The sequence below is a fragment of the Apteryx mantelli genome, chromosome 16 (genome assembly GCF_036417845.1).
Source record: "Apteryx mantelli isolate bAptMan1 chromosome 16, bAptMan1.hap1, whole genome shotgun sequence".
NCBI classification, from domain to species: domain Eukaryota; kingdom Metazoa; phylum Chordata; class Aves; order Apterygiformes; family Apterygidae; genus Apteryx; species Apteryx mantelli.
The window spans coordinates 18,652,368-18,667,431 of NC_089993.1; the positions used below are offsets into that span (position 1 = coordinate 18,652,368).

The window sequence follows — 15,064 nt, forward strand, 5'->3', positions numbered from 1 at the left end:
CTGAGCTGCACACGCACCTACCAGAACGTTTCTGGCACAGTCAGGCACATGATCTGCGCAGCAGCGAACAAGCCAGGGCAGAGCTGGATTTAATACATGCTAATACGCAGCTACCAGATGGAAAACTTCTCTCAAACCATTCCACACACACTTCTCCCAAAAGAGCTGCCTTTTAAAACACAGACCATTGGTTTTGATCTTTACATGCGAGACGGAAGATACCACTTTGACAAACTGGTCGGTTTGTCTTTGGCTGAAATGCTACTACTTCTCTTCTCCAGGATTAGATGGCTGTTCTTCCTTTCCCCCTGCCCCTCACAACCACCATCATAAATGGGAACAGGACCACTTGGCAACCCCTGCAGAGTGGACAGTGTCACACCAAACCCAAGAGCTGCCACCAATCTGCCTGCCTGATGTCAGCCTCAAAAGATGTGCCAAAGATTTAACGGGGAATGAATTCACCGCCAGCGGTAGCACAACACCGTGCACAGTAGCAAGATCTATGTAAAGACATGAAGAACATCTTCCACCGGGGGAGAGCCCTTCTCTAGGTGAGAACACCCGGGCCTCTCATACGAAGGCACAGAGGATTCCCAAAAGACGGCATCATGCAAGCACTGGCATCGCCATAAGTGTCTGGAGATCTGATGGGCCCCAAAAGCAGCTACAGACTGAGCACTTCTTTAGGGCTCACCCTCAGGACAGTGTGTTTAGGCTGGGCAGTGGAGCAGAGCGAGACAACACCTGAGAGACAGATCGATACCATCCTACAGTTCACACTAGTAGTGCATTTATTGGAGTATCTCACATGCAGGAACCAAAGTAGAGATGATTTCCGGAACGAGTTAAACAATGGTAGATTAATACAGTTGTATCATCCTTACGTAAACACTTTCTACATGAATACAGCAACATTTTAGTGTTGGGTTTCTTTGCTTTTTGGGTATTTTGTTTCTCTTTACATAGTCAATCTCTTTAAACAGTTACATTCCCCTTCTCCCCCTACCCCATTCCCAAACAAAAAAATATCCAATATCTTCAGTAAATAAATATTATCCACTTTTATCTGGAAAGCCTACAGCTGTAATATACAGAAAAGCTATTACACAGGTTACATTTGTAGGGTTAACAATAGCTCATAATAACATGTACAGAATGAGAAGCTTGTACTCATAAAAACACACAGCAGGGTGGGATGTTCGGCATATGCTTGCCATGGGCTAAAGAGAACCAGCACAAGAGCGTGGCGGGGCGCCAAACCTAGCCAGCCCTCAGCAAAATGCAACCTCACCTTTCTCCAGGATGGAGGAGCAAACTGCTGCCATGGCCTGGGGAAGGCAGAAGTGGGAACGGTGCGGTGACACTGGGGCCAGGAGGCTGGGGACAGAGCACGCAGCCTGCCCCAATGGCAGTGGGTGCTCCCAGCAGCTGAAGGGTTACCTCCAAAAAGGCTACAAACCCACTCACCGATTGCCTGCTTCATTATTTCCATAAAAATAACTGTCCTGAGCTGTTTTTTTCCAGGGGAGGCTCTGCAAGTCTTGCGGTTAGCATTCAGGAGGTAAACACTGACTGAGCTGGAGCAGGCTGACCTGGGGACGCAGATAGCGCGAGCAGTTCTCACTCCACAGCGCAGCCCAGCAGCCACAAGACCTGACAATTCATAGGACCAAAAAGCCTGCTGAAAATGCTGCTGTGTTTGCTCCCCTGGTCTGCATGTCCTGTTCTCATGGCTGAAAATAGAAGAGCATTGAATAAGGGGAAGCAGGAACAGATTGCGCTGGCTGGGGCTGCCGGAGTGGTGTGGGCCCAGCTCCTGGTATGGCTTAAGGGAGGGGGGCGATCACCTCTGCCCTGGGCCTGAAACCACCGCCTGCGTCTGTTCTTCCGCCACTGGAGGGAAACATCTCGCCACCGCAGCTGGCTCTGCAGAGTCCTCCATTTAAAAGTGGAAACAGACAATTTATTCCATAAAAAACCTGAACAAACCCAAACAAAACAAAAACCCCAACCAAAATCCTTCTTCAGCTTGGAAGGGTAAAAACAACCCTGAAAATGCAAGAGCCCGAGCTGATTTGATCGGCACGTTTCAGAGACAGGTTGTGATGATCAGAAGGGGAAAGGTGTGCTGGAGGCTACGTGAGGGTCCCTGTATGGACCATTCCCCGTACCTATGCTGTTCCCTTTAAGAAAAACCATGCTATGTTTTTATGAGCTCTTCTCCTGTGAGCCTTGCCTACATACTAAACACCCTAAATGTCTGTACAGCACATTGTTATCTATTACACCTGCTAGAGAAGCAGCTGAAATCTACACGCAACAATTAAAAAACCCCAAAGGATATATTTAAATAGAAATCATTCATTTCTTACATCTCAGCACACACAGGGTTAACAGAAGAGGTTAAAAAACATACTGAAAATATATTGACAAAATAAATATTTTAACCTAGAATAGGGTATTATTAGAACTTACAACGGATCCCAATAATAATTTAGTGTCATTGAGTGTCAAGCTGTGATTCCTAATAGGCCTAGAAAGCTTTGGGATGTTATTTCTCAGGGAAAGTAGTTCAAACCACAGCTCCATCCCTCTTCTTGCAAGCATCGGAGCCACACAGGTTCTCTGCCCACTTGCACAGAGGAAGCATTTACAGTGAAAGCTAAGGAAGAGTAAATCGAGAGGTCAGTCTTCTGAAGCGAAAAAAGCCCTTCCCTTTTCCCCAAACAGTTTCCACTGCTCAGGTTTTTGCAGACCACAACATGATGGGGAAGATGAGAGATCCTGATACAGGATATTAGGGAAGCTCTAGTGTAGCTCTTAAGTTTATTAAAGAAGGCTTGGGCTAAACCGTCCGTTATGCTGCACACTCAGTTCCCTTCGGTGTCTCCTGCCCCCTACATGCCCAGTGCTGCAAGAGCTAGGCCGCACGGGTTCAGCCCCAAATCTAACTCGCTCCAACAATACCACCACCTACCGCTGACTTCGGAGCTCCCAGGAGGCTTGTGGTGGAGGCTGTGCTTATACCAGACCCATCAAGGGTCGCACCAGGAGTATGTTTAACCATCTCCTCCAGGCTGAGCACACATCTCCTAAGGAAGCAATCTCCCGAGTGCTGTCCTACTTCTGCCAAAGCGGCTGCTTATGCCGACAGCACCTGCCACCCCCTGAAAACGGTGCCCTTGCTTCCCGGCGGTGATGTAGGATGACAGGGGGGACTGTGAAGCGCCTGAGGTTACGAGCACAGGAGAGAGTCCCTTGACTTATCCTTACACACGCTGCCCATCTCCACTCAACCCCAGCTGTCTTGGTGCATCTGATTTCCTTCCCCAGTCGGAGGGAGCAGTCAATCAGGAACAGCGCTGCAAAGGCTTCCAGAAAGGCCCAGACTCTTTCTAAAGCAACAACTAGAAGACACAGGCCAGGCTTAGCATGACAGAAAGAGGGAAGGTTAGCCACCCCCACCTCCCTTTTTCTTTGCTGATGGGTGGGGGAAGAATTGCAGTAAATCTGCCGGCAGTGGGGCTCTGCAGGGGGCTCCAGTGACAGCACCAGCGACATCCTTGCCACTCAGCATCATTTGACAGTATCCCCATGCTTAAGCAATGTGATTATCTCTTGGGTCTTGGCAGGGAAGCTGGATTAACATGCTTAGAATCACCTGATGTGGCCATTTACAGGGTCAAGGATTTAGAAAAGAAAATACGCACTTAAGATGCCCACAGAGCTTTTTGCATTGACAGGAATACCAACAATTCATCTTGTGCTGGCAAGACTGCTCAGGCAATCACCAGACACCGTCTGAAATCAAATCAGCGTCATAGTGGAAGTTTCCCCAGTTTCCTGGGAACTTGTGGCCACATCTGACGCGTTGCAGAAAGCAGAGTCTGGCAGGAGCTGGCAGTGGGGTGTCTGGCAACCAGCTCCTGAGCAATGGGCTCACCTCCTGTTAACCAGGCAGAGAGCAGTGTATGAGGGCAGCAGCACACACAGGCAACCAACCAGCCTTCCAAGACAGACTGTCCTGGCACTTACATGAGCCACAAAGATGAAACAGAGAGAAACCCCCTGCAGATTCATGCAGCAGGACTTCAACTGAGGGGGAAGGTTAGCAGGTGGGGAGAACAGGCAGCTCCATCCTCAAGCCATCTCCATCCTTACACTGATTTTTCTTAGCCCACTTGCAAGCCATGCTATTTTCTGCACAGTGCAGAGCTGACGGGGAGCAGCGAGCTACAGAGGAGCAAAGAGGTGCTAAGTCAGCACTGGTGGGTGCCAGTGCAGCCTTGCCTGGGCCCAGCTACATACAGAGAGATCCAGGGAGAAAATGCAAGTAGGGCAGCACAGAGGAGAGGATGAGCAGGGACAGAGTGACATCTGACCTGGGACTGCCTGGAAATCCTGTACCAACAACGCTTTCCTCCAAAGATGAATGTGGCAGCTCTCAAAGACCACCATGCTGCAAACAGGCCATCTGGGAAGAGGTTATATGTGTCACAACCTACCAAAGCACGGGGTACCCTAGAGAGTATGTTATGAGCTGAAATAACCACATTCAGACAAAAGCGTCTATCGCTTTCACATCAGCTGTTTAAAACTAACATTCAGGGAACTGGTGCAGGGAAAAGCAGCTTTAGTTGAATCTAAACACAATTCTCCGTAAACACAGTTAAAACTGTGGCTTCTTCGTCTAGAACAACTTCTGAGAGAGCCCGACACACATCAGCATCCCAGGAAGCTCAGACATGCCAAGTCGGAACAAAGTGGCTGGCTGCCTAAGACAACTCGTGCCCCGCGGAACAGGGGCTGGAGCGCTGCTGAGCGGAGCGCTGCCTGCATGGGCGTTCATCTGATAAAGCGCCTCTTTGTCAGGACAGGAGATACACTCTGCCACACAGCGTTCAGCTCTCACTTTGATCCTGCCATCTTGTGCCACTGGCTTCCTACCAAGGAACATGCTGGGGGACGCAAGGAGGGCTCAAGCGCAGTGTGGGCTGTCTGCTCCAGCTCCGTGTGTCAGCCCAGCAAGGCAGACGCACATGGTGGAAATTCCTTTTGGCAGCTCCAGGAGGAGCAGCGTTATCAGCCGTGCCTCTGGCAAGCAAAGGAAATGTTCTTGAACTAGAAGGCAGACAATAGCCCCTTAGGAGCTGGGCGTTATAAAGGAGCAGAGGTACCAAAGGACACTCCAGAACTTCTTGGGATTGCATATAACACGGCCACAATCATCCAACGCTCTCTCAGGCCCAAACCTAGAAGGAAATGAAGAGTTTCACCTCTAGCACAGACGGCCACTGTACTGGCTAATCTCTCCACGGGTAACCCTTTCCCTCAGGATTCTCATACAAGCCTGGGAAAGGTTTGCCCCTTTTTCTCATACCTACGACCAAGAATGAGCATGTCAATCCTACCAGACATGGCAGGGAGTCCAGGAACCTCAGTTCACACCCAGTCCATGAGCAAGTCCCATCCATTTGCATGGATGTTATTTACAACAGTTGAGACAAATGCTGAGCTGTACAGTCACTGAAGAAGGAATCTAAGGTAAGGACAAAATAATCTAGCTATTTTAAAAGGCAAACACACTAGAAAAAATCCTCATGTGAGTATGCTCTCCCAAAGAGCAAAATGCTTCATGCACTAGTGTTACAGCTTCCATTTAGCCCAGTGTTCTTCATTCTTGTCAACTGCCAGAGCTACTGGACACGGCCAACAGACTGCTTTCAAATTAGAGCAAGCCCAGATAAAACACAAGGAAAAAATACCCTGTGAGATTAAGAATATGAAGCGCTGCACAAAGTGGGGGAAAACGACCACCATATGGTACTGGGAGATGTGTGAGTGGGAGAGTAAAGGATTTTGACTTGTGAAGCACATGTTGAAAGGGGAACAGTTGTTCCTTGCTGTCGAAACCGACACGAAAGCCAATACATTAACATTTTATCTAAAAATAAAGACACACTCCTCCTGAACATTCCAGCTCAGTCAATTACATGCTGATCGACAGAGCAGTCTACTTGGCAGGACCTGCCTACAGAAGAGGATGATCCCTACATAAATTGAAGGGCAAGGCTGCTCTCTCCCTCTAGGCTTTTGTTTCAACACAGTATGACGTACTCATGCATTCTAAAGGGGTTTTCAGCATCAAGAGCTGGTTTTGTGCAGCTGGGATAGAAAGGAGGGGATTAAGCAAGTGCTGGAGAATTGTGGTCTGGCAGGAATAGTGTTGGACTTAAATAGAAAGAGTCAGCTTGTGGGGATGGATTGTTTGAAAGAAAGAGAGAGAGAGAGAGAGAGAGAGAGAAGGAGAAGCAATCTACGAAACCAGGAGGGGAAAAGGGTCGTTGTTAGCCAAGTACTGTGAGAGGACGAAGTGGCCGTACAGCAACATTCTTCTGCAGAGCATGAGGGGGAGCTAAGAGCAATCTTCACAGTGCAAAGAGGGCATCCTCTGAGCGCTCTTGCTTTTTCCTGCTGGAAGAATTTGTTGGAGGGGTGGGGGCTTCCAGGGGAGGGGATGGTAGATTGGGGACCATCTCCGCCGCTTTGGCTCGTTCTTCTAAAAATTTGTCAAACTCTGCAAGGTAAAAACAAGGAAGACAAGTAAGAACTGGGGCTGTACATTTAGCCCCAAGGACAGAGGTTAGCAGGGTCTAAAAATCTAGTGCCTGATGTCACGTTGGGCGGTGTTCTCAGGCACACACACTTGTACAATCTGACTTCCTCAGAAAAGGGTACACATGTCCTTTGAGATACCCTTGTTCAGTCAGCAGAGGCAATCAAAACCCACGCTATTCCATCGGCTGGGACAGAAGCACGGAAACATCATTCCAAAGGGCTGAGCAGCTCAGGTATGCACTCTTCTTGGCACAAACACGGTACACAGCCCAGGGAAGATGGCAGGAAAGCATGTAAAGCCGGAAGGGCTCCTACCACAATAAATACTAACATTTTTTTCGGAAATACTCTCCTCCCTTTCCAAGTGCAGAAATATTTGCTGTGAAACATCAGCCTGGGAGAAGTCAGCATCTCAGCAGGGATCAAAGCAGGTAACGCAGCCTGCACACTAACCTGGGAACAGCTCATAGCCACGGGTACCTCTGCTTACCTTCACTGGTCACTCCTTCTTCCAGTTCTTCTCCTTTCTGCAATTGGAACAAAAGGCATATATGAACACACAGGCAGCACTTCACTATTATCCTCTACATACATTTAAAGCAACTGGACAGTTTCCATCACCTGTTTTTACACAGTAACTATCTGAGCAGGGTGAACTAGAGAAATCACATGGCTCCCATGTCAGGACGCCAACGGTGACTGACATTTCACTGTACTGCAAAGCAAGGGGAAGATGGTGCTAGAGGGTGCTAGAGATGCTTCTGAAGATCACTGGTGGCATCCGATAGCTATGCTTTCCGTGCTGGACCTAAGTGACAGTCCAACTCTGTCTCCACTTCAGATAATAGGCCTGGTCAAAAACTGAGCCGTATGAGCCATACAAACACTGTACGAGATGCCATCTTTTCTGTCATACAGTCCTTTAAAAAGTCAGGACTGCGGCTGGAGGAAAGAAACTGTTGGGCAGTTAGCATATGTCCATGAGATACAAGGGCTGGGATGCCACAGGCTCACTGCATTTCTCCCAGCTGCGTGCATTTCAACATGTAAATTCGCAACAGTTCCTTAACATGGAGATGATTAAATCTAGTCCAAGGAGGTGGCATAATTGTCATCCTATCAGGATGTTAAAAATGGACTGCAACACTACTTAAAAGTCTCAAGCTGAACCTACTTTGACATGCCCTGGCTTCCCTACCAGGAGAATGGGAACACAGTGATTGCCTCACACAGGTGTTTCATGCCTGAGAATTAAATATCACCTAGCATCTAATAGCTTTCCACTGTACAGAAGTTTCCAAAGGTACACACAGCAGCCACTGTTTCACAAGCACATGTACTGTTTGTTCCAATGTACTCCAAAAAGGACAAGGAAAAAAATAAAGTTTAGCTAACCTAATCTGTAACTTGTTCAGCTGGGAAGCAGGGAGCTGAAACGAACCTTTAACAAAAACAGGAGGGGGGGAACCCAGACAGAAAACTAAAAATCCAATCCAAACTTTCTCAGAGGGTACATTTATCCATGTATGGTTATGATGGGGCTCGCGGGCTGTGGCCAGAGTGCAGGCGATACCCAGGCTTGTTCAGGTGTCTACCCTGCACTTCTGTGCTTTGCTTGTTTTGAACAGTGCTATCTAGGGCGTGACAGACGTACAGAACTACCTCGACATCTCTCCGTAAGATTTTCTCTCCTGCTAAATTAATTTAAATGGCAAAGGCAAAAGTTTACTGTTTAAGCAGAGAGGATATGTTACATTTACTGTATTTTTTTAAAAAGAATGAGGCTAGTTTGTAATTAAATTTGAAAATGACTGCCTGTACCGTGACCTGAAAATACTACCTGCTGCTGAAAATCAGTGACATTTTAAAGATAGTCAATCTACCAAACTTAAACACTGAAACCCAGGATTTGTTGAAATACTTTAAATAGCTTTTGAGAGAAGGAACCTCTTCTTCCTTTCCATACAATCAGCTCATTTGGTGCTCGAACAGAGGACTACGTGTCGGAGCGTGTCTGCAGTTCTTCTGCCAATAGCCGGGGAGCCGGGCCTGAACCCCGCAGCTCCTGCCGAGCTGCCGCCCCGGCAGGAGGTTGAGCAGGCAAGAGTTGGAGGAGACCCTAAGGAGCAGGGAGTTACCTGGGGGCAATCTCTGAAGTTGTAAGAAGTAATGGAAGGAGATGGGCTTTACAGATATGGTGACCACAAAGAAACACTTCAATTCACTAACACTGTGTTTAAAAGAACAGTTTTAAATGCAAGCCACCACCCCTCCTCAAAATACACTCAGTTAATTTGAGCCAGGTATTTACATTAAAAGCAGACCTAAATAAATGCATACTAGCTGTACCACTGTTTAAACAAGTGTGTATAGGTACAGCAAAATAAACTCCAGACTGAATCAAAAAGCTACTTTTAGTTAAAAGTCTTTGGTTTGTTTGCTTGTTTAATAATTGCCAGACAATAATCTTTTAGGAGAAACAAAAAGTTACAAATGTTGAAGGGATGTTGTTATAAATTTTTATTAATATTATTAAACATGTCAAAATTTCCTGATTGCTGATTTGAACAGACACATCTCAGTTTGAAAGGAATCTAAGCTCTGATTCAGCACGCTCTTAAAAACATGCCTAAAATTAAGCATGTACTTAGATCCTGTCAAAGCTAATGCAACTTTAAGCATGTGCTTAAAGTCCTGTGAAGAACACAGGTAAACTCTAGCGCATGTTTAATTGCTTTCCCATATGGGAATCAGGAACGTGCCATTTCTGGAATGCATGCAATTCTGTGATGTTAAAATGGAGGAGTGAAATAAAACAGCTGAGAAAAAAATGTTTTGATTGTATTGCTGGACACAACCCTATCTCCCCCTACTTCTATGTTTCACTCAAAGGGAAATAGGTATATGATTTGGAAGTTTCACTGCCTCCCTGTTAACCACAAAGAAGCACCAATAACTTAGCAGTGTATTGAAAGTCATCCATACAAAGTGCTATTGCCCATGGGAAAAATGAAAATATAAAGAGTCTCACCAAGTCGGTACTGAGCCACTCCTCAATGTCATCCATGACAGAGGACTGTGCAACAGGGATCTAGGGAGTGCAGCGAGAGAACAGCAAGGCAGGCAAAAACCAAAACACATCCACAATCATGGCCACAGAGCGATGGAAAACGCCAGAAATAAGATTAAAAACAAAACAAAAACAAAGATGTAAGATGTGCTGGAAAAAAAAGGCAACAAAATATAAATGGCATTTCAAATAAAGAAACACTTGGAAAGGAAATTATGAACAACAAGGCTAACGAAACCAAGAGAAAGATTATGGGGAATGATGTGACCGGATGCCAGCATAAGATGGGTAACTTTCCGACCACACATTAAAACCATCAGGACGGACTGATGATTCTAATCTTGATCGTGAAAAGCTTTTAAGGGTAGAATACTGGATATCAGTTAGGTTTTGAAATGTTAAATTCACACACTTTTTTTTTATGGGTATTAGCCACAATGAGGGGTTAAGCAAAAAGAGGGGCTCAGAGTCTTCAGAGTTTATAAAGGCAAACTGGATTTTCTCTGAAGGTGTTCAGAGCCCAAGATACACTGTCGTGCTTCCTTCCAGATCCTCCTCCCGCCACGGCACCGAGGGCTTGGCGAACCTTGGCACAGCACTTCAAAACAAAGCTGCCCCAGCTCGCCAGCCCCGCGCCTCTGCCGAAGGTGGCCCTCTTGCAGCGGAGGCGGCAGGGCTGAACGGGTGCCAGCCAGCGCCAAGCGCAGCGTCTCAAAGGTGAAAGTACGGAGGAGGCCGGGGCAGCAGCTCCCGGGCGAGCCGAGGCAGGAAGCCCAGGACACGCTCCTCTCGGCTCCCGCTCCAGCACGGCAAAGCCTTTGAACGCTGCAGTGAGGCTCACCGGAGCGTGCCCGGCAGACCTCTGCGAACGGTTTAACAAAAAGGCATGAAAGGTTTGCCTCTCTTCCTGCGATAAAACCGCAAAAGCGCTGGGCTGCGCAGCTGTGACAGGCAGAGCGGACGCAGCACGCTGAGCGCTCACGTGTAACTATTTCACAGAGCACTCGAGGCGGCCAGGCCCGCAAAGGGAAATTACTACATATTAGATGTAGAATTTCCTGACGAACTACACCGCCTAAACATAGCAGAGGGCTTCGGGAGAAGTAAACAGGAAAACACCACAATACATCCAGTAAGGACAGCCTGAAGAAAGCTTGAGAAACAATGTCAGGCATCCAGGTTCCAGGCCAGCACACGGCAGCTGAGCTGCTGGACTGGGAGCAGAGAGATCTTGACAGTGCTAGAACAGCTTTAGAGAAGCTTTTCTGGGAAGAAAAGGTGTCAGAGGTTGTCCGGAGTTTTGCCTGAAAGCTCTCAGGGGAAGAAGAGCTGGCAGAGGCTTTGTAGATGAATTTACCGGGGGACACAGCTCTCCCAGGGACTTGTAGTGGAGGAGGACAGATGGATAGTGAACCACAGAGGCAGCGGTGCAGGCTGCTGCTGGTTGACAGGCCTCCTCAAAACTATTTTCTTCTCATCCAGTGGCCCTTGGCTCTAAGGAGGTCATTCAAGCCTTTGCTTGAGGCGAGGGCTGCTGAGGTAAGTTAGTTATGTCAAGGGGCTAGAAAACCAGGGCTCATCTACAGGTGGGAGAACTACAGCATCTTGCTCCAAGGGACCGCTCAACTCCGTTAGCCTAGAATGGGCTAGATTTAGGATAACTCTTCCTTTTTCACGTGCAATGAAGAGTTGAATCGCGCACATACAGCGCTAACTCAGTGCGCTGAAGCTTCTGTGAGCTGGCCAGGATGACCGTTAGCAGGAGGAGGGCTCTGTGCACATCTTCCAACGTGTTAGTTCCTGAGGACAAGCTACATCTTGTAGAACGGACTTGTTAGTTTAACAACTTTGGAAAACACTGGCTGCAGGGATGCAAAACAATGGATTTATTCAGCCTACAGCAACCTAAAAACTACTGCTGAAGTTTCAACCACTGTCTCTCTCTTATATTACTTAACACTGCACACAATAATTAATGCATTGGAAAGTGTAGCCTTCAGAGCTGTTGGCTAGCACGCAGCTCAGAAAGGTACCTAGGCTTCTTTAAAAATGACATGAGAAAGTATGCATGGGGGGAGGAGGGAAATAGTATCTTCTTTTGCTTTTCTGTGAATAAATGCAGCTGCTCTAAAAAGTGCAGTGGTACTGCAGACCCCCTATCAGGAGGAACAGGAATTCAAATCTTGGTTATCCTGAAAACTCTACAGATGCCCTGGCAAGTAATGGATCCCCGAGAATTGCAGCATTCCAACTCTGCAAGGAGTCCTCTAAAACATTTCAGCAGTTTCAGAGTCTAAGCTGCTCTGTTTTGTAAGGCTAAAAACAAACAAACAAACAAACAAACAAAAATTTATTTTCAGACAGACCTGCTTTATATAACAAACAAATAAAAACCTTAGAAGTGCAAGAACACTTCTTGCAGGTCATATATAAGAAGTACTAAGAGTTGTAAGATAAACATTTGAGCATGTCAGTTATTTGTTATCCAGAGTTGACCTTTAGAAACACTTCCCCCCATCTTCCAGCACTTTCAACGCGCTTATAGAAGAGCCAAGGATTTGCATCCATTGCTCCTTCCACGGTCAAACTGCCAATTTACTTTCCTCAGACTCTGCGCCCCATTATTCCCATAAAACATGCGCTGAATGTATCAGGTTTGATTTGTTCAAGAATAAAGAGGGAAAAAAGTACTCTGAAGAGTAACTAGATGTTTTAAAATGTTTTAAATATAACATCTACTATAACTGACCACACACAGAATTTTAATTTTTGCCAGTCAGTTGCGTACTTGGCAAGTCTTCCCCTTTCCAGAAGTCCTAAATTCAAGAATGCGGAGGGTAGTTTTGTCAAGATTAACTCCCTAAAGCACAACAGAAGCAATGTAAAAATAAATTAGCTAGTTTACACATTGAAAAAGGCAACAATTTCTGATAACAAACAGTGGTGGCAGCCACAGACTAAATGGAAATGGCTTCAAAATGGGATAGTGTCTTGTTAATACTTTGATTATGCAAGCATACACGGTCTAGTGAAGCTCTCAGTCTTGGCACGACAGCTCCCTAGATAGTCAGCGTTGGCAGAAAGAGCTGTTTTTATAAAGATATTGTGATTTCTCTTTTAAAATCTATACATTTAGTATGTGGCAATTAAGTCATAAAATATTTCAGGGTACTTTAAATAACTAGTTTTAATTAAAAGATGAAGTACTTGTTGTTCAAATTCCTTTTTTTTTATTCTTTGGAAAATCCTACCAATGGGGTCCTCTAAACAGTCCTGAAAGGAAAATGGAAAAGGACAGCTAGGAGAACAAACGTGAGCTTTCAGTCCCACAAAACCCACGGGAACCTGGAACTCAAGTTCATACTTATCTAAGTTAGATTGTGTTGGTGTTTTCACTAGCAGTCAAAAGCCAAAGAGTATTACCAATATATTTCCTCATAAAATCCAATATTCTACCCTTAAAAAGACAGTTTGAGGTTATTATTATCACATTTTATTTCTATTAAAAATGATCCCACTGGAAAAGAAGCAGGTATGAAATGACAATTCAGGTCTCTAGGTGAGCTCATTAATGTTCTTAAAACGTTTAACAAGGTTCATGCTAATTGTTGCTAGAATACTGCCTTGTAGTAGCTTACTTAATTCACTTCTTTCTAGATGTTTAATGAAGCTGACACCAATACTTGGTTGGCTGCTATCCACTTTCCCCCTTAGTTAGCAATAGGAAAAAAACGTCTGTCATTCCTGCGGCAGCAGAATTAGAGCTCTAAGACGCACGCTGTCTACTCCAGCTTACTACTACAGTCCTATAATCTATTTAAGGCTGTTGTGATCTTGAAATAGCTTCCTGGCCTCAATATTAGAACACATCTGACTTCACATGCAAGGATTTAATTAGCTACTTGATTACTTGTAACTGTGTTTACACATCACATAGATGGGGAAGGCAAGAGCTCAGGTGCAGCATGTTCCCCAACACAGCCTGATGTGCCCGTACAACAACCAGCCAATCTGGATCTGACAGGCAAGTCCAGACAGTGAAACCCTTCATTCACACGGGGTATCAGACTTGTCCCTGTAGAGTGCTCCATAAAATGTAATGACTTGATGGATAATGAAACCCATGTGGTCTTCAGACCAAGGGAACATGCCTGCTTGCCTTCAAAAGGGAGAGAGGTCCTACCGCATAGAAAAAACAAGATCTTCAAACATTTATTTCTCAGTTTGTCTGCAATTCAAGTCATTTAGTCTCCAAGAAGATGACGTATTTCAATAGTCTCATGTTACCCAAGCACATCTTAGATCCTATCTCTCTTTATTGAGGGCAGACATGGCGGCATCCCGCTCTGTTACTAATTAACAACATCTCAACAAAGGCTTCATTTAATCTTTATTCACATATCTTTACTATGGAGAAGAATCTGCTCTCTGGCCAGACAGGTTGGTGGCAGTCAGGATGTTAGGCAAGAAAAAAACTGTTCGTATCATCTTCTGTGAATTCTGCTTCACTTTTCCTGCCACCATCTCAAATAAGGTCTCTCCTGACATGGTGAGCTAGGCAACATCTGCTTCTCACTTTCATAACAAATATCCAGTTGGCACGTGAGCAGAGCAACAGATCATTTTAGCCAAGGAATCTAATCACATAAACCTCAATAGCTGCCCAAATTCAGGACAAGGGGTACAGGAATTACTTGCACTAAAATGTGGTCACCTGATGTTAAAGACTGTGACTAAGAGCTGCTGATACAGACCCTTACATGACACCTGCATGACTTAAGTTACTAGCAAGAACCCAGACCTTACAATGCAAACAGATCTTTTACTGAAATAGCTTACATAACATCCCTAAGTGCAGTAACTCACATTTGAACCAGGAGTGTTTTCCATAGCTATAATTATGTCTACACTAGTTTTGTAGGCATTGCTGCAGTGGACACAGGTGTAGTTTGTTTCTTCACAGCCCTGGCACCACACTGCTAGCAAAACTGAACTGTAAATTAAACTGAAACAGAAACAATGCTGCCAAATTCACCAGGAGAGTATGCACTGAGCCCTGAATGAGCTTTGCTCTGCAAAGGCACGTTGGTGAGCTGAGATGCATGGCAAAGAAGTGGGAAGAACTCAACCCTAAGCTTAAAAGTACCATGGTTTGGAAGAATATCAGGTCACAAGGGATATGAACACCACGTTGGTAGGCTTTTTTGAGAGGAAGAAAGCTGGAGAATATCCTTTCAGTGGCCTTACTGTTGTACGGGCACAGTGTCAGCTCACCCCTCTTTCCCCCCTCATCTCAAAAGTACAAAAAGTTATCAAAGAATTTCAACATCAAGTTCATACCTGGGATGATAGTTATTCCACTTATATTGCAAA

At 45.6% G+C, this 15,064-nt stretch overlaps 1 protein-coding gene across 2 annotated transcripts in view; it reads right to left on the reverse strand.

The window, feature by feature from the left end:
• Positions 1-763: 763 nt before the first annotated feature.
• The window catches only part of TOM1L2 (target of myb1 like 2 membrane trafficking protein), a 58,752-nt gene continuing 44,451 nt past the window's right edge, over positions 764-15,064 (reverse strand). Inside the window, exons 13-16 of one of the 2 annotated variants that reach the window (XM_067306073.1) lie at positions 9,653-9,712; positions 7,112-7,148; positions 6,387-6,580; positions 764-1,939 (exon numbers count right to left, since the gene is read on the reverse strand). In XM_067306073.1, coding sequence (XP_067162174.1) covers positions 6,432-6,580; positions 7,112-7,148; positions 9,653-9,712 — 246 coding nt within the window. In that variant the 3' untranslated portion in view covers positions 764-1,939; positions 6,387-6,431. Of the gene's footprint in view, positions 1,940-4,385; positions 6,581-7,111; positions 7,149-9,652; positions 9,713-15,064 lie in introns of both variants that reach the window. The other variant, XR_010885787.1, reaches the window with a different exon arrangement.